The following is a 27898-nucleotide window of genomic DNA, read 5'->3' as shown; positions in this document are numbered from 1 at the left end:
GGAGCTACTTTATATTCTACTAGCTGAAGAGCCCGGCGCTGCCCGGACATAGTGACTAACTGTGGTTAGTTATAACAAATTATAATTATCCTCCATGCCATAGTCCCGTGCCCATATACCCATCATACATATCCACCATCCCATAGGCCCGTGCCCATATACCCATCATACATATCCTCCATCCCATAGTCGAGTGCCCATATACCCATCACACATCCTCCATCCCATAGTCCCATGCCCATATACCCATCATACATATTCTCCATCCCATAGTCCCATGCCCATATACCCATCATACATATTCGCCATCCCATAGTCGAGTGTCCATATACCCATCACACATCCTTCATCTCATAGTCCCATGCCCATATACCCATCATACATATCCTCCATCCCATAGTCCCGTGTCCATATACCCATCATACATATCCGCCATCCCATAGTCCCGTGCCCATATACCCGTCATACATATCCTGCATCCCATAGTCCAGTTCCCATATACCCATCACACATCCTCCATCACATAGTCCCGTGCCCATATACCCGTCATACATATCCTCCATCCCATAGTCCAGTGCCCATATACCCATCACACATCCTCCATCCCATAGTCCCGTGCCCATATACCCGTCATACATATCCTCCATCCCATAGTCCAGTGCCCATATACCATATGACATCATAATGAGGGGCGGGGCTTGCAACCTATGATGACATCAGCGTCGCCATGGCAACCATTATGACATCATAATGAGGGGTGGGGCTTGATACACACACTTTTTCCCCATTATGTAGATTGGGGCAAAATTGTTTGGTGAATTGGAACGTGTGGGGTTAAAATTTCGCCTCACAACATAGCCTATGATGCTCTTGGGGTTCAGACGTGTGACTGTGCCAAATTTTGTGGGTGTAGCTGCGACGGTGCGGATGCCAATCCCGGACATACACACACACACACACACACACACACACACACACACACACACACACACACACACACACACACACACGAGCTTTATATATTAGACTAGCTGAAGAGCCCGGCGCTGCCTGGGCATAGTAACTAACTGTGGTTAGTTATAGCAAATTATAATTATCCTCCATCCCATAGTCCCGTGCCCATATACCCATCATACATATCCACGATCCCATAGTCCCGTGCCCATATACCCATCATACATATCCTCCATCCCATAGTCGAGTGCCCATATATCCATCACACATCCTCCATCCCATAGTCCCATGCCCATATACCCATCACACATCCTCCATCCCATAGTCCCATGCACATATATTCATCACATATACCCATCATACATATCCGCCATCCCATAGTCCCGTGCCCATATACCCGTCATACATATCCTCCATCCCATAGTCCAGTGCGCATATACCCATCACACATCCTCCATTCCATAGTCAACCATTATGACATCATAATGAGGGGCGGGGCTTTCAACCTATGATGACATCAGCGTCGCCATGGCAACCATTATGACATCATAATGAGGGGTGGGGCTTGATACACACAATTTTTCCCCATTATGCAGATAGGGGCAAAATTGTTTGGCGAATTGGAACGCGCGGGTTAAAATTTTGCCTCACAACATAGCTTAGGACACTCTCGGGGTCCAGACGTGTGACTGTGCCAAATTTTGTGGCTGTAGCTGCGACGGTGCGAATGCCAATCCCGGACATACACACATACATACACACACACACATACATACATACATACATACATACACACCCACATTGAGCTTTATATATTAGATGATGGGGCTACATTATATTCCATGAGGGGGGCTACCGCAACTCCTGCTACATAATTAATACATGTACATGTACTACCTTATGTTATACCCTGATATTAGCGTGTTTTATCACAAAATTGGTGGTCTTGTATTTATTTCTCTGTAGCTACAGAGTGGGCCCCAAGAATGATTTTCTCTGGTGGGCCCAAGGTGCTCCAGTCCGACGGGGTGCCGGTCTTTCCAAACTGCTGATAAATCATCATAACATAAGATCTCATCTGTCCACATGTCAGCCCACATAATATACGTGACACCCAAAACCAATAAGTAATACAAAAGACCCCAAAAAACACCTATCTGTCCGTATACCATGACGGGATCGCTCAGACGAGCGTATAATCGAGAGCTGGCGCCTGTCACCTATGAACAGCACAAGGACCAATGCAAGTCAATGTGCTAGTTCCCAGGAACGTACTTACCTTTGGTCCGTGTGTAATAAATCGCAGCATGCGCTACTTTGATCGGTATTTCGGATCAGGCTCGTCCATCATAAGTCAATGGGTGCGTGAAATCCAGATCACATACCGGTAACCATCCATTTGTCATGCGTTTATCACGGATCCCTTACAGTTATTAAGATAAGAAACTGTATTTGTCATTTATTAAATTTAAAAAAGATTAAAATGGATGCTACATGTATGAAAAACGGATGTTTTTTGCAAATAATCAGACCCTGTGGGTCATGGAGAGCACACACATCCAATACAGTCAACGCACATGGCCGGTCTTCCACACGGACTGATGATCTGCTACATGAAAAAGCTTGTAGCCTGCACTACTTTAGTCTGTATTATGGACCAGAATAATGCATACAATGAAAGGCAGCTCTGGCACATGGAGCCTTACTTACTTAGAGCCAGTCACCTCTGCAATTTGTGGTTGTGATGGGACAAATTTTCAATATGGTCATCTGAATCCTGGCCTAAGGCCTTGTTCACATGTTCAGTATTTGTAAGCCAAGACCAGAAGTGGGAGAAAAAGGCAGAAGTGGTGACGTGTTTCTATTATACTTCTCCTCTGATTGTTCCCCTCCTGGTTTTGGCTTACGAGAACTGAGGTAAAATACTGACCAAATAATAATAATAATAATAATAATCTTTATTTATATAGCGCCAACATATTCCGCAGCGCTTTACAGTTTAACAGTTTCAAAACACAAGTCATAAGTAACAACGCTAACAATACAATAATTAAAGCAAAATAAGACGAAATAAGACGACCCTGCTCGTGAGAGCGTACAATCTACAATGAGGTGAGGGAGATACAGAGTACAGGTGTGTATTTACAATGGTGTATTTACAATGAAGGTCCAGCCATCTTGCAGGAGTGAAGGATGGATGGAGATAGTGAATGGGCTACGCACGCACACTTACACAGAGAATGACTTTGATTAGTGAATGTGATAGGCCGCTCTGAACAGGTGTGTTTTGAGGGAGCGCCTAAAACTATGCAAATTGTGGATAGTCCTGATTTCTTGGTGGTAGAGCATTCCAGAACTTGGCATACGGCTGTATAAATAGACAGCAAAGTCACACCATTAAACCATCACCAATCGGCTACATTTCAGCAGATCAATGGCCGTTTGATAATTCTGTATAGACAGGCAGTCCACAGCTGAATACATTTGCTAGGCCGGAGACACACCAGCGTTTCTAAAGTCGGTCTGATTACTGAAAAGTCGGACAAGTGTCATGCGTTTTTCATTCAATTGCAATCAGATTTTTAAAACCTAGCATACGATTTACTGGCTCTCACAGACCTGTAACTTCTTCTCTAAGAGGCTCCTCTGTCCTCCACTCATTACCTGAAGTAATGGCACCTGTTTGAACTTGTTATCAGTATAAAAGACACCTGTCCACGACCTCAAACAGTCACACTCCAAAGACCAAAGAGCTGTTGAAAGACACCATAAACAAAATTGTATTCCTGCAACAGGCTGGGAAGACTGAATCTGCAATAGGCAAGCAGCTTGGTGTGATGAAATCAACTGTGGGAGTAATAAGAAAATGGACGACATACAAGACCACTGATAATCTCCCTCGATCTGGGGCTCCATGCAAGATCTCACCCTGTGGGGTCAAAATGATCACATGGACGGTGAGCAAAAATCCCAGAACTACATGGGGAACCTAGTGAATGACCTGCATAGAGCTGGGAACACCGTATCAAAGGCTACCATCAGTAACACACTACGCCGCCAGTGACTCCGATCCTGCAGTGCCAGAAGTGTCCCCCCGCTTAAGCCAGTACATGTCCGTGTACATCTGAAGTTTGCTAGAGAGCATTTGGATTATCTAGAAGAGTATTGGGAGAATGTCATATGGTCTGATGAAACCAAAGTAGAACTGTTTGGTAGAAATAAAACTCGTGTTTGGAGGAGACAGAATGCTGAGTTGCATCCAAAGAACACCATACCTACTGTGAAGCATGAGGGTGGCAACATCATGATTTGGGGTTGTTTCTCTGCAAAGGGACCAGGACGACTGATCCATGTACATGAAAGAATGAATGGGTTCATGTATCGAGAGATTTTGAATGCAAACCTACTTCCATCAGCAAGGGCACTGAAGATGAACCGTGGATGGGTCTTTCAGCATGATAATGATCCCAAGCACACCACCAGGTCTGCATGGAGGAATGGGCCAACATACCACCAACTGTGTATGCCAACCTTGTGAAGACTTAAGGGGGTTTTACACTAAGCGATATCGCTAGCAATATCGCTAAAACGTCACTGGTTTTGTGACGTTATAGTGATATTGCTAGCGATATCGCTATGTGTGATACTTACCAGCGACCGGCTCCCCCGCTGTCCATCGCTGATCGCGCGAGAATGTCCGGCTCCATTTCTCGTCGGGCGCTTCCTGCTGAGACTTCCTGCTGTGACGACGAGCGACGCGTGGAAGCCGGCGGGAGGACGCAGGATCGCTGTGTGTGAATGGTAAGTATCGTGCGCTGCGTCGCTGCTGCATCGCTGTGAGATCTTTCTGTATGAAAGCTCACTAGCGATCATTTAGCGATGCACCAGCGATCCTGACCGGGTCGGATTGCTGGTCGGATCGCTGGTGCATCGCTAAATGTAAAAGGGCCTTTACAGAAAACGTTTGACCTCTGTCATTGCCAACAAAGGATATATAGCAAAATATTGAGATTAAATTTTGTTAATGACCAAATCCTTATTTTCCACCATAATTTGCAAAATTAATGTTGCCAAATCAGACAAGGTGATTTTCTGGATTGTTTTCTCATTTTGACTCTCATAGTTGTTGTCTACCTAAGATGTCAATTACATGCCTCTCACATCTTTTTAAGTGGAAGAAAAAAAATATCCAGTCTGATGCCGGCGCTCCCGAAAAAAAGTGAAATTTGAGAGATCGGTTCACTTAAAAATTTTTTTTAAAAGATTTTTATTCTGAAGAAAAACATTAAAAACAACAACGCGTTTCTGCTTAAAAAAAGCCTTCATCAGGTAACAATGACCCTGTCTTTATAAACCCTTTTTACAACTGGAAAGGGAGAGGTGTTTGTTACTAGCACCAATCCTTCACTTAATTTGCATACTCCTCTTAACTGGTTTAACTCTTTAGCAGGGGTAAGTAAAAGATATAATTCACAATCTCTCAAATTTCACTTTTTTCGGGAGCGCTGGCATCAGACTGGATTTTTTTTTCTTTTATCTTGTACCTGCGGAAGACTGAGGATCTCCCTGTTGACCAGGAGCCGTACAGCAAACCGAATAATTAGGACTTTGATTTGGGACATTCCCCCAGGGCCAATACGCTGTTCCTTCAACCTCAATTTGGTGAGTGCATCAGCTTTGTATTTTTATTTGGGACATTTTTAATATTGCACTTCCTGTGCGGTGCTGTCCTTTTTATATTCCCTATCCTCAGGGTACTATATGAAAAATCTTTTTAAGTGGGAGAACTTGCGCAATTGATGGCTGACTAAATACTTTTTTTCCCCACTGTAGATAAAAAAAGATAGCTATAAATATGTGAAGGAAAAATATAATCAGGGCTTTGTTTGTGTAGTTTACTGTATGTGTTTTTTTTTTGCTAAATAAAATCTTTTCAGAAAAACAAAAGGCGTGGGATCCCCCGACATTTAATTAACCAGCAGTGGGAAAGCGGACAGCTGGGGACAGATGTTTATAGCCTGGGAAGGGGGTAGTACCCATTGAGGCTCTCAGACTATTAATATCAGCTCACAGCTGTATACTTAGTCTTTCCTGGTTATTACAATGGGGGACCCCCCCAAAAAATGACGTAGGGTCTCCCTATAAATAATAACCAGCAAAAGCTAGGCAGACAGCTGCGGGATGATATTAATTGCCTAAGAAGAAGCCATGGATATTGGTCCCCTGCCAGACTAAAAACATCAGCTCTCAGCCATCCCCGAGAAGGCGCATGCATAAAATGCTCAAATCTGGCACTTAGCCTCACTCTTCCCACTTCCCTGGTGTGGTGGCAAGTGGGGTGATAGTTGGAGGTGTTGATGTCACTTTTTTAGTGTCAGGTCAGGTAAGCCCAGTGGTTAGTAATGGAGAGGTGTCTATAATAATAATAATAATAATAATAATAATCTTTATTTATATAGCGCCAACATATTCCGCAGCGCTTTACAGTTGAACAGTTTCAAACACAACAGTCATAAGTAACAACGTTAACAATACAATAATTAAAGCGAAATAAGACGACCCTGCTCGTGGAGCTTACAATCTACAATGAGGTGGGGGGGATACAAAGCACAGGTTTGTATTTACAATGATGTATTTACAATGACGGTCCAGCCATCTTCAGGGGGTGGGGGTTAGATGGAGATAGTGAATGGGCTACACACACACAAACATGACTTTGATTACTGAATGTGATAGGCCGCTCTGAACAAATGTGTTTTGAGCGAGCGCCTAAAACTATGCAAATTGTGGATGGTCCTAATATTTTGGGGTAGAGCATTCCAGAGGATTGGCGCAGCACGGGAGAAGTCTTGGAGTCGGGAGTGGGAGGTACGGATTAGGGCAGAGGTTAGTCGAAAGTCATTTGCAGAGCGCAGCGGTCGGTTAGGCCGATAGACAGAAATGAGGGAGGAGATGTAAGGGGGTGCCGCACTGTGGAGAGCTTTGTGGGTGAGAACAAGTACTTTGAATTGTACCCTGTAATGAATTGGCAGCCAGTGTAACGACTGGTGAAGAGCGGACGCGTCTGAGAAACGATTAGCCAGATGGACAACCCTGGCTGCTGCATTAAGGATAGACTGGAGAGGGGAGAGTCGAGTGAGAGGGAGGCCAATTAATAGAGCATTACAGTAGTCTAGGCGGGAGTGGATCAGGGTGACAGTGAGAGTTTTTGTTGTTTCCATGGTGAGAAAAGGGCGGATTCTAGAGATGTTCTTTAGGTGTAAGCGGCATGAGCAGGCAAGAGATTGTATATGGGAGGTGAAGGAGAGATCGGAGTCGAACATAACACCCAGACAGCGCACCTGCTGTCGGGGTGTTATTATGGTGCCACCCACAGAGAGGGAAATGTCAGATTTAGGGAGGTTAGTAGATGGTGGGAGCAGAAGAAGTTCAGTTTTGGAGAGGTTGAGTTTCAGATAGAGAGCAGACATGATGTTGGAGACTGCAGACAGACAGTCAGTGGCGTTCTGTAGTACAGCGGAGGTAAGGTCAGGGGATGATGTGTACAGTTGTGTGTCATCAGCATAAAGATGGTACTGAAAGCCAAATCTGCTGATGGTCTGTCCAATTGGGGCCGTATAGAGAGAGAAGAGAAGGGGGCCAAGGACTGAGCCCTGAGGTACCTCAACAGTGAGAGGAAGAGGAGATGAAGTGGAGCCAGAAAACAGAACACTGAAGGAGCGGTCGGAAAGATAGGAGAACCAGGAAAGAGCAGTGTCCTTAATGCCTAGTGACTGGAGCCTAGAGAGTAGGAGAGGATGGTCAACAGTGTCGAAAGCTGCAGAAAGGTCGAGAAGAATGAGCAGAGAATGGTCACCATTACGTTTTGCTGTCAGAAGGTCATTGGTCACTTTGATGAGTGCAGTTTCTGTCGAATGTAGGGGGCGGAAACCGGACTGTGAAGGGTCTAGGAGGGAGTGAGTGGAGAGGTAACGGGTAAGGCGTGAGTATATCAGGCGCTCCAAGAGTTTAGAGATGAAGGGGAGATTGGAGACTGGTCTGTAGTTGTTTGTGCAGGATGGGTCAAGGGTGGGTTTCTTTAGTAATGGAGTAATGATAGAGTGTTTGAAGGAGGAGGGGAAAATGCCAGAGGAGAGGGAGAGATTAAAGATTGTAGTTAGGTGAGTTGTGACGACTGGGGAGAGAGACTGGAGGAGATGTGAGGGAATGGGGTCGGTTGTGCATGTAGTTGGACGAGAAGAGGAGAGGAGCCTGGAGACTTCTTCTTCTGTGATGGGAGCAAATGTGGAGAGTGAGCCAGGGGAAATGCAGGGAGGGATGGGAGTCACTGAACTTGGTGATTGGGAGCGGATTTCCTGACGGATATTGTCTATTTTCTCTATAAAGTGGGAGGCCAGGTCATCAGCGCAAATGTCTGTGATAGGGGCTTGTGCTTTTGGCCTGAGGAGGGAGTGAAAGGTGTCAAAAAGTTTCTTGGGGTTGTTGGATAGTGAGGAGATCAGGGTGGTGAAGTAGGTCTGTTTGGCGAGGTGAAGGGCAGAGTTATATGTCCTTAACATAAATTTGAAGTGTATGAAGTCTTCTGGTGTGTGTGTTTTCCTCCATAAGCGTTCAGCACACCTAGAGCATCGCTGGAGAAATCGGGTTTGCGATGTGAGCCCGGGCTGTTTCACTCTGTGTTTGGAGGTTCTGAGGGTGAGGGGAGCTACTTGGTCAAGGGTGCTTCTAAGAGTGTCATTGAAGTGATGTACAGCCAGATCAGGACAGGACAAAGAAGAGATTGGGGACAATGATGAGTGTAGGGAGTCTGAAAGTGTATGAGGGTTAATGGCTTGTAGATTTCTGACTGAATGGTAGGTAGGAGGGTGCTGGGGTGAGCGAGGATTTGTGAGTGTAAAGGAGAGAATGTTGTGGTCAGAGAGGGGAAGCGGTGAGTTATCTAGGTAGGAGATTGAGCAGAGCCGGGCGAAAACCAGGTCCAGGGTGTTACCGTCTTTGTGTGTTTCAGAGGTTGAGAGCTGAGAGAAGCCTAGAGAAGTGGTTAGTGATAGAAGCTGGGATGCAGATGTGGAAGTGGGGCTGTTAATGGGGATGTTGAAGTCTCCCAGGATAAGGGTTGGTAGTTCTGAGGACATGAAGTGCGGCAGCCAGGCAGAGAAATGGTCCAGGAAGTGGGTGGGTGAGCCTGGGGGCCGGTATATGACCGCTACTCTGAGGGAGAGGGGACGAAAGAGCCTGATGGTGTGGACTTCAAAAGAAGGGAATGAGAGTGATGGAACTGAGGGGATGACCTGGAAAGTGCATTGTGGGGACAGGAGTATGCCGACTCCACCACCAGGTCTATTTGTCAGTCTCGGGGAATGGGAGAATTGTAAGCCACCATGGGAAATGGCAGCAGGAGAGACAGTGTCAGAATCCTGAATCCAGGTTTCCGTGAGGGCCAACAAATTCAGAGAGTTTTTCAGAAAGTAATTGTGTAGGAAAGGAAGCTTGTTGCATACAGACCGTGGATTCCAAAGGGCACAATTGAAAGAAGGAGATGAAGGAGTGCAAGTGATATTAGTAAGATTATTAAGGTTTCGATGTGAGGTAGGGTAGGGGTTGAGGTTGGGGGATGGTGGACCGGGGTTGGGGGAGATGTCCCCTGAAATCAGTAGGAGCAGGAAGATAAAGAGCAAGTAGTTTTTGGAATTGTATGAAGATTTTATGTGCAGTGTGTTTGGGCAAGATGGGCTGAGGCTTTTTAAGAAGGTGAGAAGTGCATGGGAGCTGTACATGGGAGAAGCAAAGAGAGAGGAGCTGATGTATATGAGTCGTGATGGAGGGGGGATTGGTCGGTGAAAGTGGATTACAAGAGAACATAGGAGGATAGGAATAAAGCACATGGTTAAAAGGGACAGCAGAGTGAGGGTTACCTGACTCCTGTCCAACTGCCATGTAATAACTGCTGTATCCCGACGCTTATCTTCGTGACGCTTTGCTTCTGTGATGCGTGCACCCCTATGGATGGTTCTAAATTTATAGTCCAGACTGCAGGGTCTGAAGAGATGGATTGTGGGAACTGGTTGAGGATAATTTGGCAGCTGGGGTCAGCACACCAGGGTTTTTTTTTTTTTTTTGGGATGATCAAAGACATTCAGCCTGGCAACATCTATTTTAACACCTCCACCAGATAAGATCTACACTGATCCCAGTCATGGAAATGCAACAGTGAGTTTTAAGTACAATGCACCAAATGATTTATAACAAAGAATTAGCAGACACATTAAACTATGTTTCTAGATGGTAAAGCAGCAGATGACACAGCAGACAGCAAGCAGAGGGAATTTTTACCATTAGAGTCTATTGCAGCAGATGAGACAGCAATCAGAGGTGGGAAGTTGTACCATTTGAATATGTTGCAGAAGACAGCAAGCAGAGGGAATTTTTACCATTAGAGTCTATTGCAGCAGATGAGACAGCAATCAGAGGTGGGAAGTTGTACCATTTGAATATGTTGCAGAAGACAGCAAGCAGTCTAGACAGCAAGCGTCTATAAGACGTTCCCATTACTAACCCCATAGTGATATTATAAAAAAAAATACACACATCAAGAAAAAGTCCTTTAATTGAAAGAATGAAACAAACTTCTTTAATGAATCTACATCTACCAAAAACATGTATATTCACATCAACTCCTAATCTACTGAAGCCAATGTCTCCTGTAACAGAATTAATATAATAAACAACCATATTCCTCACCTGTGCACCGATAGGATAATAATCTATTTGCACCATGACGGGTCTAGCTCTGCTACATCTAGAAGGCAGACTGCATTGTTGCATGATGTGACTATATAGCCTGCCATCCAGCAGAGACATTGAGTGCTGGATGGCAGGCTGTATAGGCCCCTTAGCCTCAGGCATTTTTAATCACAGCCCCTCCACGAAGATATCAGACTTTAGTCTAGGAGAGAATTCATATTAGGTTCCCATAGAGTTGTAGACTGTCTAAGAGAGGATTGGTATTGTTAGGTCCTGGTATACGAGAATCGCCTTACCATGGCTGCCAGGTACATATGATATCAATTTTTCATATTTCTAGTGCAGTAATGCAATTCAATTTTCATGTTTCATTTTTGCATGCTATAGTGCTGCGGTGTGCTGCCTTGTTTGTTTGATACCATGCCATGTAGACCTCCTGCTCTGTGTAACCCCGCTCCCACCACTGATTAGCAACTTTTGGTCAATGTACAGTGTACACAGAAAGCTGCCAATCAGTGGTGTGAGCTCAGAATTCAGAGCACTGCTAGATCTGCAGCAGAAAAAACTGTGATTTTATCAAAACTGCAGCAAGCAGCCACATAAGTGATACATCACTGGAATTAGGGTCTCTGCCATTATATCATGCTGCTTTCAGATTACATAACAAATACCTGGTGACAGATTCCCTTTGACCGCTTGGCGTATTTGGAAACCTGAAGCGTTCAAAATAAGTTCAAAAGCCTGAGAATATGAACAGCAACTAATTTTTACACTTCAGTGCATATATTCATTCTTTTTAACATTTCTTTAATGCTTTTCCAGATGGCTTACAGAGCGTACCTGCCAGAAAAAGATGTTGTGTGCACAGCCCCTTAGTCTAAGTATTGGCATGACCACATAAGGTGCCTACGGCAGCATGAACGCCAGATATGGCACTGATAGTCGGGCCCCTATAGTCCTAATTCCAGGTACACTAACAGCTCACAGTAAGGCCACGGTCACACGCTCAGTATTATGTCAGTATTTGTAAGCCCAAACCAGGTGCGGAACAATCAGAGGAAAACTGTAATAGAAACACGTCACCCCTTCTGGATTTATCACCAACTTCTAGTTTTGACTTACAAATACTGACTTAAAAATCTCACCAAGTACTCAATGTGTGAATGTGGGCTTACATTGCTTTTGTTATAGAACCAGTGGTGCAGCCATTGCTGCAATGTGACCCTGGAGCTGTTTGTGAACATGAGAGTGCCAGACCACAGGTTGTTGGTGTTCCTGTGAGCAGCCTGTGTGGCCTATATGTGCTACCATGGCCTGCAGGGTCTCCAGACTTGTCTCCCATTGACAACACTTGGTACGTCATCGGTTGGAAATTGCACAGGAGCTGCCAGCAGATCATTCAGTGTGGCAGAACCTTCCTCAGACAACCATTACTAACCTCAGTGATAGCAGCCGAGGCAGTACGTGCCGGGATTTCTGCTCCTGATGAAGCTGTGGCAACAGTGAAACATGTAGGGAGAGCAATTTCTCCTAACATTTTATTTCACTGAGGGACTTCACCTACAAATTACAATGTAAAATCCTACATCTAACATCGCATCTACGCGTGACAGTTTATGATCTGCTAACCCCCAATCCCTGCACCTAGTAAGGAACTGTTCATCTCTTCTTCAATCCTCCCCATCCATCTCACCTCTTCCTCAGAACTGTTCCTCAACATACAATCATCTGTCTCTAAACACAGACAGCCGCCTTATGCTCTTTCCTGCTCCCAGCTGCTAACACTCTCTCTGCTCCTCCTCACTGCCGGTGATATTGTTCCAAATCCTGGTCCTCCTCACCACACTCCCACAGTCATTTTTACCTCACATACACGCTCTATCACAACTTTCCATAACCTCTCTAACCTTATAACCATTTGCACGGTCCCCGCTTCTCCAGTCCCACTAAAAGGAACTCTATGGGACACTTGCTGCTCTGTATAACACCAAAATAGTTGCAGCTCTGTAATCGGTTGCCCCTCTCACACATACCAAAGCTCGCAAAATCAACAGATGATGTGGAGTATTAGGGGTAGTAGTTCGGTGGCTCTTGCTGATGGGATGATGTGGGATATTAGGGGTAGTAGTCCAGTGGCTCTGGCTGACGGGATGATGTGGGATATTAGGGGTAGTAGTCCGGTGGCTCTGGCTGATGGGATGATGTGGGATATTAGGGGTAGTAGTTCGGTGGCTCTGGCTGACGGGATGATGTGGGATATTAGGGGTAGTAGTCCGGTGGCTCTGGCTGATGGGATGATGTGGGATATTAGTGGTAGTTGTCCGATGGCTCTGGCTGACGGGATGATGTGGGATATTAGGGGTAATAGTCCGGTGGCTATGGCTGACGGGATGATGTGGGATATTAGGGGTAGTAGTCCGGTGGCTCTGGCTGACGGGATGATGTGGGATATTAGGGGTAGTAGTCCGGTGGCTCTGGCTGATGGGATGATGTGGGATATTAGGGGTAATAGTCCGGTGGCTCTGGCTGATGGGATGATGTGAGATATTAGGGGTAGTAGTCCGGTGGCTCTGGCTGATGGGATGATGTGGGATATTAGGGGTAGTTGTCCGGTGGCTCTGGCTGATGGGATGATGTGGGATATTAGGGGTAGTTGTCCGGTGGCTCTGGCTGATGGGATGATGTGGGATATTAGGGGTAGTAGTCCGGTGGCTCTGGCTGATGAGATGATGTGGGATATTAGGGGTAGTAGTCCGGTGGCTCTGGCTGATGGGATGATGTGGGATATTAGGGGTAGTAGTCCGGTGGCTCTGGCTGATGGGATGATGTGGGATATTAGGGGTAATAGTCCGGTGGCTATGGCTGATGGGATGATGTGGGATATTAGGGGTAGTTGTCCGGTGGCTCTGGCTGATGGGATGATGTGGGATATTAGGGGTAGTAGTCCGGTGGCTCTGGCTGATGGGATGATGTGGAATATTAGGGGTAGTAGTCCGGTGGCTCTGGCTGACGGGATGATGTGAGATATTATAGTGAGTGTGACTATGTGGAGTGGGCGGGGCTATACACTCAGTGCTATATAGATATATATATCACTGAGTGTATAGCCCCGCCCACTCCACATAGTCACACTCACTATAATATCCCACATATCATCCCGTCAGCCAGAGCTACCGGACTGCTACCCATAATATAAATATATATATATATATATATATATACACAGTGGGGCAAAAAAGTATTTAGTCAGTCAGCAATAGTGCAAGTTCCACCACTTAAAAAGATGAGAGGCGTCTGTAATTTACATCATAGGTAGACCTCAACTATGGGAGACAAACTGAGAAAAAAAAATCCAGAAAATCACATTGTCTGTTTTTTTTTTCATTTTATTTGCATATTATGGTGGAAAATAAGTATTTGGTCAGAAACAAAATTTCATCTCAATACTTTGTGATATATCCTTTGTTGGCAATGACAGAGGTCAAACGTTTTCTGTAAGTCTTCACAAGGTTGCCACACACTGTTGTTGGTATGTTGGCCCATTCCTCCATGCAGATCTCCTCTAGAGCAGTGATGTTTTTGGCTTTTCGCTTGGCAACACGGACTTTCAACTCCCTCCAAAGGTTTTCTATAGGGTTGAGATCTGGAGACTGGCTAGGCCACTCCAGGACCTTGAAATGCTTCTTGCTTCTTACGAAGCCACTCCTTCGTTGCCCTGGTGGTGTGCTTTGGATCATTGTCATGTTGAAAGACCCAGCCACGTTTCATCATCAATGCCCTTGCTGATGGAAGGAGGTTTGCACTCAAAATCTCACGATACATGGCCCCATTCATTCCTTCATGTACCCGGATCAGTCGTCCTGGCCCCTTTGCAGAGAAACAGCCCCAAAGCATGATGTTTCCACCACCATGCTTTACAGTAGGTATGGTGTTTGATGGATGCAACTCAGTATTCTTTTTCCTCCAAACACGACAAGTTGTGTTTCTACAAAACAGTTCCAGTTTGGTTTCATCAGACCATAGGACATTCTCCCAAAACTCCTCTGGATCATCCAAATGCTCTCTAGCAAACTTCAGACGGGCCCGGACATGTACAGGCTTAAGCAGTGGGACACGTCTGGCACTGCAGGATCTGAGTCCATGGTGGCGTAGTGTGTTACTTATGGTAGGCCTTGTTACATTGGTCCCAGCTCTCTGCAGTTCATTCACTAGGTCCCCCCGCGTGGTTCTGGGTTTTTTGCTCACCGTTCTTGTGATCATTCTGACCCCACGGGGTGGGATTTTGCGTGGAGCACCAGATCGAGGGAGATTATCAGTGGTCTTGTATGTCTTCCATTTTCTAATTATTGCTCCCACAGTTGATTTCTTCACTCCAAGCTGGTTGGCTATTGCAGATTCAGTCTTCCCAGCCTGGTGCAGGGCTACAATTTTGTTTCTGGTGTCCTTTGACAGCTCTTTGGTCTTCACCATAGTGGAGTTTGGAGTCAGACTGTTTGAGGGTGTGCACAGATGTCTTTTTATACTGATAACAAGTTTAAACAGGTGCCATAACTACAGGTAATGAGTGGAGGAAAGAGGAGACTCTTAAAGAAGAAGTTACAGGTCTGTGAGAGCCAGAAATCTTGATTGCTTGTTTCTGACCAAACTCTTATTTTCCACCATAATATGCAAATAAAATGAAAAAAAAACAGACAATGTGATTTTCTGGATTTTTTTTTCTCAGTTTGTCTCCCATAGTTGAGGTCTACCTATGATGTAAATTACAGACGCCTCTCATCTTTTTAAGTGGTGGAACTTGCACTATTGCTGACTGACTAAATACTTTTTTGCCCCACTGTATATATATATAATCATTCTAATTTGTTATAACTAACCACAGTAACCACAGTTAGTTACTATGCCCAGGCAACGCCGGGCTCGTCAGCTAGTACTGAATAAATCCAGATGTTTTCAAAGTTTGTTTCTAATTTTCCATCGTTTTCAGATCAGTAATGTGTTTATATCTTGTGATTTCCACAATCCCGTTTCTTCTTCATCTTGGTGTCACAATTTCAATGATGAGGAGCGTAATAGTCCACTGAATCCACTGTCACCATGTCAGACTTTGCTAATGTGTGGCGTGGCAAGTGTGATTTCTGAAAGGTCAACACTGGTGAAACACTTATATTTTTGGCCGTCTAGTAGCGCCTTCCTACAGTAGAGTGCGGGACTACACGTCCTGTACTGCTCCTTACCTGCCCCTGGACACACCTGGTGAGGAAGGCGCCATTATTTTTCTTATACACTGTGATTGTATAGGACCACAAAGAAAGTTCTTTCTTCCATATATGAATTGATTTACTTCCAGCTGCTATTTTTGACTGTTAGGCCTCATTCAGACATCCGATTTTTTCACTTATGAGAAAATAAAACTGATTATTCAGAGTTTGATCAGAGTGTGGCTCAAATATCATCCAAAAGAAAAAATATTCTCCATCTTCTCCAATCTGACAGACTGGAAAAATCGGACCGTACTCAGATGTCATCAGAGTGCAGTCAGATGTTTTCACAGACCAATAGACGTGCATTAATAATTTTAATAATTGACCTTTGGAAATGTTTCCAATAATTTCTGCAGACCACTCGGTCCGAGGGAAAAATCAGATATTTTAACTATTTTGGGTGACATATTGGATCTTCGGTACCAATTTAGAGTTTTCCATAAAAGTTATGGTGTGACGTTACAAAGTTGTCAGCTTAACGTGGTAGTCTCAGAACCAATTAATATTCTGTAGTAATGAGGTGGGCCGAGGTTCTGGGGGGATTATTTATTTCCATAAACCCAAACTACTCTCCTCGCAGTTACATAACATTGCCACAAGATGGTGCTAGAAACAAACAAGTCTTTATATCCATTTCCCTCCACTTTGTAACTCTTGTATTCATTTACATTCATATTTCACCTTTGGATTTTTGTGCCTGACCCTATTTACCAGTATTCTGGGGAATGCTCAGGGTCAGGAATTAGGATTGGAGTTTGAATAGAAAAATGAGAATATTAACAACTATAGAGCTGTGTAGCGGCAGCACCTGTATAGTTCCATTGAACGGAGTATGGACCCCAGTATGCGGCCTGGCCTGGGTGTGATCCTGATGGTGGTGGCTTTGGCTACATATGGGCCATTGTTGGGTATATAGGATGGGACGTGTACCGTATATACCGTGTATGGGCCGAGTCCCCCCCATCCTTCCCCCAAACTATTCAGCTTTGCAAGAAGCAGGAAATCACCACCTGACTGCACCGTGGGGGTCCTAATCCTCGCCTGCAGTAATCTGTGCCCTACATTCCAGGAAAAGCAGCTTAACCCACTTCGGGCTGACCTGCCAGAGGCCCAATGTCTTTTCTTCTGACTGCTGGCCACCATGGACTGACCCCATCCACCTCACACGAGGTTATGATCTTGTCACCTCCTGATTGGACAAGTGAGAAAATATCAACATTCTGGATAATAAAGCAGCTAAGACCTTACCCCCAACTGTAACGAGCCATTAATCTGTTCATACGGTGGCAAGCTTTAAAAGGTGAAGGGTCAGACACGTGACAGAAGGAGCACCCCTATAGGAGAGGTCAGGGCTACATGGCTACAGGCGGGGCGGGGCAGTTGCCACTTTCCTACAGCAGAGGGCGCAGTTCTAGATATAAAGTTTAAAGGGTAAGGAAACTTTCACCAAACTTTCGATATGTTCTTGCCACCCTTTTGTAGTTTTTCTCTATGGCTGTCTGGATTCTGAAACCCTCAGTGATCACTTAGGCCTCATTCAGACACCAATGAATTTTTTTTGTGTTTTTTCATCAGTGTTTTGGATCCGGGTTTCATGTGTGATTTTCTTGTTTAAAAAAAAAAAAATTTTCTCCTATCCAGTATAATGTTAGAAACGGATAGGACAGAGGTGACGGATGTTTGCCATTTGTGATTTTTTTTTTCCCATAGCCTCATCTGGGTAATTTTACTATTAGACTGTGAGCCCTCGCGGGCAGGGTCCCCTCTCCTTCTGTACTTGTGTGTCCCTTGTCTTACACGTTTATTGTACTTGTCTATATTTCCCCTTTTCACATGTAAAGCACCATGGAATAAATGGCACTATATAAATGCATAATAATATTAGACACAGATAAACACAGAGGATATGGGAATAGCATCAGAAACTTTAATGCATACTTGTCTATCCGAGAAACCATTGACAGAACACGTACACGACTCACGGACGTCTGAATGAGGCCTTAAAGGGACAGGAGCTGATCCTGGCGCATCAGAGCGACGTACGGCCTCCTGGAAAGTCTCTGGGTTCGTATATTGCTCCGCTTGTATTCTAAAGATCAGCAAAAGAATTTGGCCCCTTCTTTTAAGCGATTAGCGGTGGTCCTAGACCCAAACCCCAACCACTAAAAAGTGGCTAGGACACTTCGAAGTGTTGTAAAACTTTACATTTAGCCTTGAAGACTTTTGTACTTTTCCAATTACACTGTTTCAATTTTTCCCCATTTTCAAGACCTCTGCTTACAGTCAGCGAATGAGAACATTTATTTCCACCCAGAAGCTAAAAACCCATCCTAAACCGAGGGCTGGATGACCCTTTAACCCCTCTTCTGCCAGTGACCAACTTAAAGAGTTAACTGCACAGACTGAGTGCGAGAAGCAGGAATAATCCGATGTAATCCTTTTCTTGGCCTCGTGCACGGCCTGGCACAGACACCCAGTATAGAAATGCACCGACTGAAGGAAAGGCCTGGGACAGACCCCGTGGACGGTGCCAGGCCGCTGCCCGGTTAATGTGCACCTCCAGAAAGGACAAAAATTCCAGCATGTGATCTCTAAGCTGCTACACTCAAGGTCAGACATGAGCCTGGGAAGATGGTGGATGCAGGGCAGCAGGCGGCAAAGACCCTCACCATGATCCACCATGTAACCCACTAACACCCAACTCATGCCCGTTCCCTCTGGCAGTATGTCTCCTCTGCCCCCATCACCGTGGCCTGTACTTTTAGAATGTCCTGGACATTATTATACAGACCACAATCAGAAAACATTGCCGGGTACGTCTACAAGATGACGGAGGGGAATGTGACATGACAAGTGCCCCTACATATAGTCAGGTGCCCAGTTCTTGTCTCAGCCCGCAGGACGTCACATTTAACCCCAGCTCGTTCACTGAGCAAATGCTTCTGGCTGCATCAGGAGAGGTGAAAAGCCCAATTCATCTTCAGCATTTCATCCGCCATAAAAAATTGATACATTATGTACATATGGAATATTGGAAAAATTAATCTGCAATATTGCTAGGAAAAGTTACAGTAAAAAAAAGAAGGTACTTGGGTACGCCTTGACATGGCAGTTGGGCTCACATATATCGGCCAATCTATGCGCCAAGTACCTTCTTTTTTGCAGTAATTCTTCATAGCAATATTGCAGTTTCATTTTTTAAATATTCACTATATAGGTACATAATGCAGCATTTCCTATTTTCTATGGCAGGAACGCAGTTCCAATATTCTAGAGTTAAGGATGCAACTCCCAGAAGTACTCACTTGCCGAACTGCTCCGTCTGGTAGTGTCCGAGGCTCGGTACTGCACATCCACCTCCTATTCAAATCCATGTGCAGTACTCTGCCGCAGGTGTCAGTCCCTGATCAATCAGACATTGATGACCATAAGGGTAGGTCATCAATGAAAAAGTAGTGGACAGCATCTTTAAGGCTAAGTTCACACAATGAGTCTTTTCAGCAAAGTGGATGGATTTATACAAGTCTCCAGCCCGCTGGACTTTTCTGCTCCACAAACGGACCTGCGGTGCGCATTTCAAATCCGCAACATGTCATTTTGGCTTGGGGGTACTGATAGACTTGAAGAAAGTGCGGAAATTCCACAGGTAAAAAAAAAAAAGCATTTTTATTAAAATGCGTTTTTATGTAACGGTATTAACAAATTTGTCAAAACCTAATGCAAGAAAATATCAAAAACAAAGCAGCTTTATTTAACCCCTTAATGACCACCAATACGACTTAAAACAGACCTGCGATATAAGAGACTAGCATCTTACAAGGGGCAACAATCCAGCAGCTACCAGCTGTACACTGTAGCGGACAACTTGCTGCATCGGCCACGATCCGTGTTGGCACCGACCATGGCCATCTAACCCCTTAAATACTGCCGTAAATAGTGACTACAGCATCTAGATGGTTAACAGAGCGCATAGGATCCATCATCTTTAATCCCATCGGCACCGTGAGATCTTGATTCGTGTGGTCGTGATGTTTGCGATGGCAATTCATTGCGTTAATGTCTTCCAGCTAGAGCGGCCTTTTCAGAAGGTAGCAACATTAAGGTGGTAGCAAAGAAAAAGTTTTGTAAATTTCCTTGAAAAAAAAAAAAAAAAAAAAATTGCTGCTACATTTTTATACCTTTTAAAAAGCTAACAAAATAAAGCATTTTACAAACGGTTCAGACGTAAAGCAGACACGAGTGAGAAATGTTATTTATTAAATGTTTTTGTGTGATATGACTATCTGGATTAAAAAGATAATCAAAGTTTGGAAAATTGCTCATTTTTTTTTTTTTTTTTTTTTTAAAACGTGTCAAACTTCAGATATTTTTATAAATAAAACACCAAAACATATCAACCTAAATTTACCATTACCATAAACTATATTGTGGCATGAAAAAAATAAATAAATCTCTGAATCAGTGGGATACGTTGAAGCGTTTGAGTTGTTACCACAAAGCAACAATGGTCTGATTTCTGATTTCAAAAATTTGGCCTGGTCATTAAGGGGTTAAAACACAAGCGGACCCCCCCCCCCCCCAAAAAACAAAAATAAATTAAAAAAAATATATAAAAAAAGTAGCCTAATAGGTGTAGAAATGCTGTATCATCAAAAACTTGATTGTGGGAACATAGCCCTATAGAAGGCACAAATTAAAACAAAAATAAGTGAGAAATGAAAAATACCAAACACTAAAGGCAGTGATGCAAGAATGAATGTGTCCCGAAGTGGTCCCAGGTCGGATTTAGGAAAGCTTGCACCACCGCCGTGTCCTCCTGTTTGGGTGGTACAGCTCAGCCCCCATCCCTTCCAATAATGAAGCGAGAGGCGTCAGAATCTATCGTTTTATTTTTTCCATTTGTAAAAATATAAGACATGAAGTACTGCGAAAGCAATGGTCTGATCTTCCGATTGTTGAAAAATTAAAACTTCATTTAGTGATACAAATGCATATTTTACAGAATCGTAGTAAAAATACTGACATCTGACGGTTAAAACATTCAGAATTCATGTAAAAATCACATTTTTTCTGTAGCCATACAAAGAGCAACTTCACATGTGACACTCAGCGGGATCGGGGTAATTGTGACAGAGAGTGACGCACCCTAGGGGGGACCTGTGCCCCTCTGCAAGTCGATCGACATACAATATTCACTCACTTTGTCCTTTACTTGTATTGCTGATCCAGAGTTACTTTGTGTCTCCAGTCACCTCCAGAGCTGCAATCATAATTCTATTGTTAGAAAACATTGCGGGAACGATGAAAAATATAGCTAGGTCTGAGCTCATAGTGCACTTGTCTGGTCCTCTACACTAGTCACAACCAGAGCTGCAGCCACAAACCTGCTAGATGACTTGTAACAGATGCCCACTACCCAAATCTGAGATTTTAGATCATGGCTGTGGAGTGTAGATGCCTCTTCCCGTTTTCCATGCCCCAAATGCAGCTCTGAACTTGGACAATATACATACAATGTAAACCACATCCAGAGCTGGATTCGTAGTTCTGCTGGTTGCATTGCACCGATTTGCCATCTAGTGATGGTGGGCGATTTAGAATTTGTTTTCTATTGGACTGACCACTACATCCCATACAATGCGGCACAGCGGAGGATATTCAGCAGACACAGAAAGTGTGGAGAGATGAGTGTTTGTGCGGCTGACCAGGAAATCAACAAGACTTTGAATGCAGCTATGGATGTGACTGGAGTATAAAAGATGATATAACCCGAAACTAGTACAAGGAACCAAATCATCTGCAGTTACTGGACATTATATGTTGATCAACGTATCACAAAGTAAGTGAGACCACAAAACTCAGCAAGATCCCCCTTGACTTCTCTAGGTCATCCGCTGTGCATTCACTCACTTCACTGGCAGCAGTGAGGCTAGGTTCACATTTGCGGCTGGGCGGACTGCGGAGGGCTGCGTACGTCCTCCTTGAAGCTCCACCCATGGCCGCACCTCCTCCGGTCATCTCCGCCTACGGCCACATACTTCTGCATGCGGCCTGGGTACCCAGGTCGTGCCGCAGTAAGCGGATGCCTCCGCATGCGTCGTTTTGACGATGCGGCGTCCCGCTTCAAACGCACCATGTTGGAATTTGTTTTTTCGTCGCATCGTCAAAACGACGCATGCGGAGGCATCCGCATACTGCGGCACGACCTGCGTACCCAATGTTAAAGATAGGGTATGCAGGCCGCATGTGGCGCCGACCGGAGGAGGTGCGGCCGTGGGCGGAGCTTCACAGAGGATGTCCGCAGCTCTCCCAGCCGCAAATGTGAACCTAGCCTTATAGAGTAACGGAATTATAACAGTATCACGTCATCAACCACAAAGACATAAGACCCATGGTCCAGAAATACCAGACTCATGAAAGTCTCCCAATTGTGCTTCTATGGGTTTTACGCTTATTAAAAAAAAAACACTTTTAAAAATTCAGTAATGGCCCAGTTGTTCTTGGCATATCGGTGTAAGAATTGGAACCATAAGAATGGACCATAAAGTCACATTATGTTACATCCACAAAACGATTGGGGGGATCGTTACAGGTGACACATGAGCAGGGCACATATTAGACAGTTTTTGCTACAAAGTAGTCTCTAGGAGACCTTACTGACAAAGTAGAGGGTCTCTGAGCAGGGAGTCCCCCCATAGCTTCATAGGGAGCTATGACCTATTGCTTAGCAGTTTACAGTTGGAGACAAGACGGCATGAGGTGAAGCCCACAGTACCATCTGGTAACTTCCACTGCATAGATGTGTGCTGTCTGGGGTTCAAGCCATTAAAGGGGTGTTCAGTGTTTTGGAAAACCTTGGCGCAGTTTGCTTTACTCACCCTCCCAGGGTATATAGCGCCTGGTGTCTCACTGTCTGCAGCGCTCAAGTCATGTTATCAATGCTGCAGACAATCAGTGGCTCGGCAAGAGATGCTGAGCTCATGTATTATCTGCAGAAAATAACAGCAATCAGGAGCTGCAGATCCGGACCTGGTGAGGGTGAGTAAAGCTTAGTTGTGTGTTTTGTTTTTTTTTTGTTTTTTTTACTGCAGCCAGGGGAGAGAGGTTTTCTGAAAACTGGAAAAACCCTTTTAGGCCTATATAATGTACCCACAGTAGTATAGCGCTATGGGATTGCCTTCTAGCACCTATAGCCACCATCCCACGTATCTGTGCACCGTTTGGGGTCCGTTACCCTACAAACGAGGGGGGAAGGGAGTGGTAAAACAAAATATACTGGGGATTCTGGCTAATCTCGTGCTTCGGGCTTTTCCTTCATATCGGTCAGCAGATGATTACACAGGATTCTCGTACATATGAACAGTCAGATACAGAGAGTATATACACAGTAATAAATTATATGCTTGTCAAAGCAAATGTTCTGCGATTTATATAAAAACAAAGCGATCGTCACCACGAGCTCTGCCTCCGAAATGTGATGAATGTCGGGAGCCGCGTCAGTCGTGAACTATAGATAGTGTAAGGGTTAACGCCGTCCATCATGGGGAAAGAGTTAAAGCTCCGCTCCACCTCTGATCACCATTTACATAATTACATGATATATATTACAAGACTGAGTTATATCCTGTATTGTGCTCCGGAGCTGAACTCCCTATTCAGGAAGTTGCAAAACTTTCCTACAACCCCTCCTTGTTAGGTGTCAGCACACAGCTTGTTCTAGTAGTTTGCATTAAAGGGGCTCAGCTAAGCTGTTTATAGGGCTGTGAAGGAGAAGATCAACAGAATTGGGAGTTCAGCTCTGGAGTATCATGCGGGTGAAAGGGCAGCTTTAACGCAAGATCAGAAAGGCAACCTTTGGGACTATATACACGGTGACTCTGTTTATTAAGATTCATCCTATATAGAAGCTATAAAATGGTGTTCAAGTGGGAACATCAACTCGAAAAGCCAAGAACTGAGATGATGTGGGTGACAGGAAGTCAGAGGGGATGAAGTCCAGTGTTTAGAAGGGATACAAAGGAGGTAGAGGGTCTGATACAGGACATATACACAGACCATGGGCCCATACTTGGGTCATTCAGCCAACATACAGACCATTGGACAGGTCTTCTCTGTGATATATTGCAGTGGTCTCAAAGAGGAAGGTCTGCTTGTTGGTGACCACCCCCCTATAACGTAAAGGCCAGCTATTAGAGCCATTGCCCCCTATCTAAGTCAGAAGCGAGGGCTGTGTCCAACGCAGCTCTCGGCCAAGGACAACGCGATATGAGAGGGTGGCGACTGCAAGTAAAACAGCATAGCCTCTTAAAAGTTTTAGGAGCGGAGCCCTCCTTAATGATCCAGGTTGGTAACCGAAGGCAATAACGCTGACGTTTAACCCTTTTATAGACACCTCATTTAAAATTCATAACCCATCTTATTATAGCAGCATCAGATTTATAAAATATATACACATTTGTAGTATTCGTAGACTATGCACAGGAGCCATGCGGGTAAGGGTAGAGAGGAAGAGTCCGGCCTGTAACCCTAAGTCACAGAGTCCTTTTATGAGGCATATTATCCAGTGCCGGCCTTTATTGGGCTCCGTGTCCACTCAGCGGCCATATTACAACATAGGAAGTCGGGGTGAGCGTCTACAGCGAGAAAGTGGGGTCAGAACAGGAATAACATATTCCTGTCATGTATAGTTGTATCAGGTTACTCCACATTATTAGTCAAGACTGTGCAAAACTGACCTGTCCTTTACACACAGGGGATGTGCTGGGGGGCCACACTAATCAGCAGCCAGTGGGTCACTGGTTTGCAGGCCACATTAGTAGCTGTCATCTCTGATCGGGACTCGGGAGAGTACCCATTGATTCAAAGGTGCTCCACCAATCAGTGATTTCTCCTCAATATGAAGGTGGCACTGATTGCACCTCGCTCACCCGCCACTAACCTGCCCTCAGCTTTGCTGCATCCTCCATGTGAACATGACAGATCTCCTTCCCACCAGGAAAATGTGCAAACAAACCCAGCTACAGGTAACTGTAAATGCAAAACCAGACAGAACGCGGTAGGACAGGCAGAAGACAATGAGCGAGTGACACCAGCTGGGATAGGGAGCAAGTGACACCAACAGGGATAAGGAGAGAGTGGTAACCAGCTGGTCGCTTCCAGCACTTTACGCAGCAAGGTCTGCTGGTCGATATCCTTAGGTGTCCAGATCTTTAACTATCCATTACTGGGTAAGTTCTGATAATTCCAGTGAAGAAAAACAACCAGCCTGATCATTATACACAGACTCCGCTTCTCAGCGCTCACTGCCGGTCAAGATACTGGGAGGCAACGTAACAATTTTTCGCTCAAACTGGAAACAAAGATATGAAAATACAAAAATGCAAAATTTTGTGCACATGGATCCAGGCACGCCTCGTCTTGTTGATCATAGCGCTATATGGAGAGAGGGGCCTTTTGTTCACCTAGGGAATGTAAAAGCAAACAAAAAAAGTTTTTCTTTTTCCTTCATTTCACAAAAATAGAATCGCAAGTTCTGTGGTGATACGAGAACCGCGGATGAGAAAAACTATACAATATATTTTCTTAATATAAAAAAAATGATCTTGCAAGTAGAATGTCACACGAATCAATAGGCTAAAAACAAAAAAAATAAAAAAAATTAAAATAAAAATTAAAAAAATATGTGCAACGAGGCAGCGCCAGATGTCACATCCGAGCGGGCCTTCACAGTGTAATAATGGTGCCATCTTCTTCCAAGATCTTATGGTGGTGGTTCTGGCCATTGTGGTCCAGGCTGCCGGAGCTGGCAGATAAGTGTGTGTGATACATGGGCGATACAAATCCATTCTGTGGGGAATCGTGGTACGAACTGTGCTGAGTTAAGGACTCCAGACTCTCTGTGGACGGCGCTGCCCTGGGGATGACTGAAGTGCCACCCTCGTCTATGATAATGTCCTCATCATCGCTCTGCGCCTCCTCCGGATGGTAGTTCTGGATGATCTGCTGTGGCGGGACGTTGCTGTACATACTCGTGCTGCTGTCCGTCGACTGCCCAGAGCTGCCAGAGTTCCTGCTGTTTCGTACCACGTTATTCCGCTGGTTGGCCGGTCTGACCGTTATGATGAGGTTGTGGCTGTTCGCAATCATCATATCAGTGACCTGGTCTAGGCTCTTCCCAGAAACCTCTATGCCGTTAACTTCCAGAACCTCGTCATTGACCGCCAATAATCCAGTGCTTTGGGCGAGTCCTCCGGGAACGAGCCTGGATATGAAGATACCTGGCACTTTCTCCAGGCCGTGCGGCGTCACGCGGACGCTCGAGCCGTCACGAATGTAGAAGCCCAACGGTCTCTCCATTCCGTGTTTATAGAGTCGCACTCTGCGGTGGGTTTCAGGGAGAATGTCCACGTCGATAATGGAGGAAACTGGCCTGAAGTCGCTGGGCATCCCGATGACAAGATGAGGCTTCTTTTTAGCCATGTCGGGGCGAAGAACGGTTGTAAGAACATTTTTCTTTTTGGTCAAAGTATCGGTGCCAAAGGCACTGTAGTCCGCTTCTTCTGTAGAAAGAAGAAAAAGAACAAAGTTAGAACCTTCCAAAGAAGAAAATACCCTGTGAGCGTCGTGTGTACAGAGGACACGAATTAAGTGGAAATTCCTATTCATCCAGCACTAAATATATCCTATTTCTGATTATTGGGATTTCTGGACGAGGACACCCTGCTGTCTAGATACACGGCGCAGTCTTTATAAAGGGACTGTTATCTCTTAAAATTTATGTTTTACTTCAAAGCTACAGGATCTATATTATGAATTATAGATGCGCGGGGAGATCATTACAGCTCAGCAAACAGAGGTGAAGTTAGAGGCCAAATATGTAGGAAAACCTCCAGGATGGAGCCATGCACAGATTCATTATTTGCTTTAGAGGCTCAAAACGTAGCATGCTTACACAGCTGAAGACGCGTTACAGTGTCTCAGTGTAAGAAACTAACAGCTAAACACAGAAACAACAGTCCTGAACTCCAGCTCTTATCTGCACTAGTAGATTTTAGATTATTGGCTCTAAAGGAGTAATCCATGTTTTGGGACACTTTTACCAGCCTGAATGAGTTTAACAGAGAATCTGTCAGTCAACCAGTTATAATGATCTGACATGGCGTCTGTAACTCATTTGTCTGTCTTTTCTGTGCTCCTCTCGGATGATTTATGACCACAGACCACATCAAAACTGAATATGCATAAAGCAAAGACACTGGAAAAGCCAAGCGGTGCAACATTTTTAAAGTCACGTTGATCTTAAAAAGGTTAGCAATTCCTTTAGAGGGGTTGTTCAGGATTAGGGACTAGTATTGCAACTCAATTCAATTAATGGGAATAAGTCAGTAGGTTTTTGCTATGTAATCTGATAGCAGCAGGATGTAGGGGAAGAGATCCTGATTCCAGTGATGTGTCACTTACACTGTGTGTGCTACTGTTCAGAGTTTTATCAGCAGGAGATTATCACTACAGGACTAGTTCTCTTGTGTCTCCTAGTCCTCCTGCTCTGTGTAACCCCGCCCTCACCACTGATTGACAGAAAGCAGCCCATCAGTGGTGTAGGTGGGAATATACAAGGCTCAGCAGCGAAAACAGTGATTAAATCTAAATAACAAAATGCAGCCTATTACATGACATTTCTGGAATCAGGGTCTCAGCCCCTACATCACGCTGCTCTCACATTACACAAACCTGGTGTCAAATTCCCTTCAAAGTGAATATTGCTGAGCTGCAATACCAAATAAAGTTGTTGCCAGATGTGGCGCTGTACTGGAAAGAAAGCAGATGATTTTCTAATTCTGGACAATCCCTTTAAATAAGAAAGTTTCCATTCAACGGCAAGTAGAGAACTTGAAAATGATGAGGAATCAAAAGGAAACCGTACGACAGAGTTGCAGACC

At 44.7% G+C, this 27898-nt stretch overlaps 1 protein-coding gene across 1 annotated transcript in view; it reads right to left on the bottom strand.

Moving 5' to 3' along the window:
• Positions 1 to 20830: 20830 nt before the first annotated feature.
• PARD6B (par-6 family cell polarity regulator beta) overlaps positions 20831 to 27898 on the bottom strand; it is a 36714-nt gene continuing 29646 nt past the window's right edge. Inside the window, exon 3 of the mRNA XM_073580604.1 lies at positions 20831 to 26518. Within this exon, the coding sequence (XP_073436705.1) occupies positions 25683 to 26518 (836 nt within the window). The 3' untranslated portion in view covers positions 20831 to 25682. The remainder of the gene's footprint in view (positions 26519 to 27898) is intronic.

Source organism: Dendrobates tinctorius, unplaced genomic scaffold (assembly GCF_039654945.1).
Source record: "Dendrobates tinctorius isolate UK_male_01 unplaced genomic scaffold, ASM3965494v1 ptg000065l, whole genome shotgun sequence".
NCBI classification, from domain to species: domain Eukaryota; kingdom Metazoa; phylum Chordata; class Amphibia; order Anura; family Dendrobatidae; genus Dendrobates; species Dendrobates tinctorius.
Note: the sequence above shows the minus strand (reverse complement) of the source record. Positions and strands in the feature narration are given on the sequence as shown.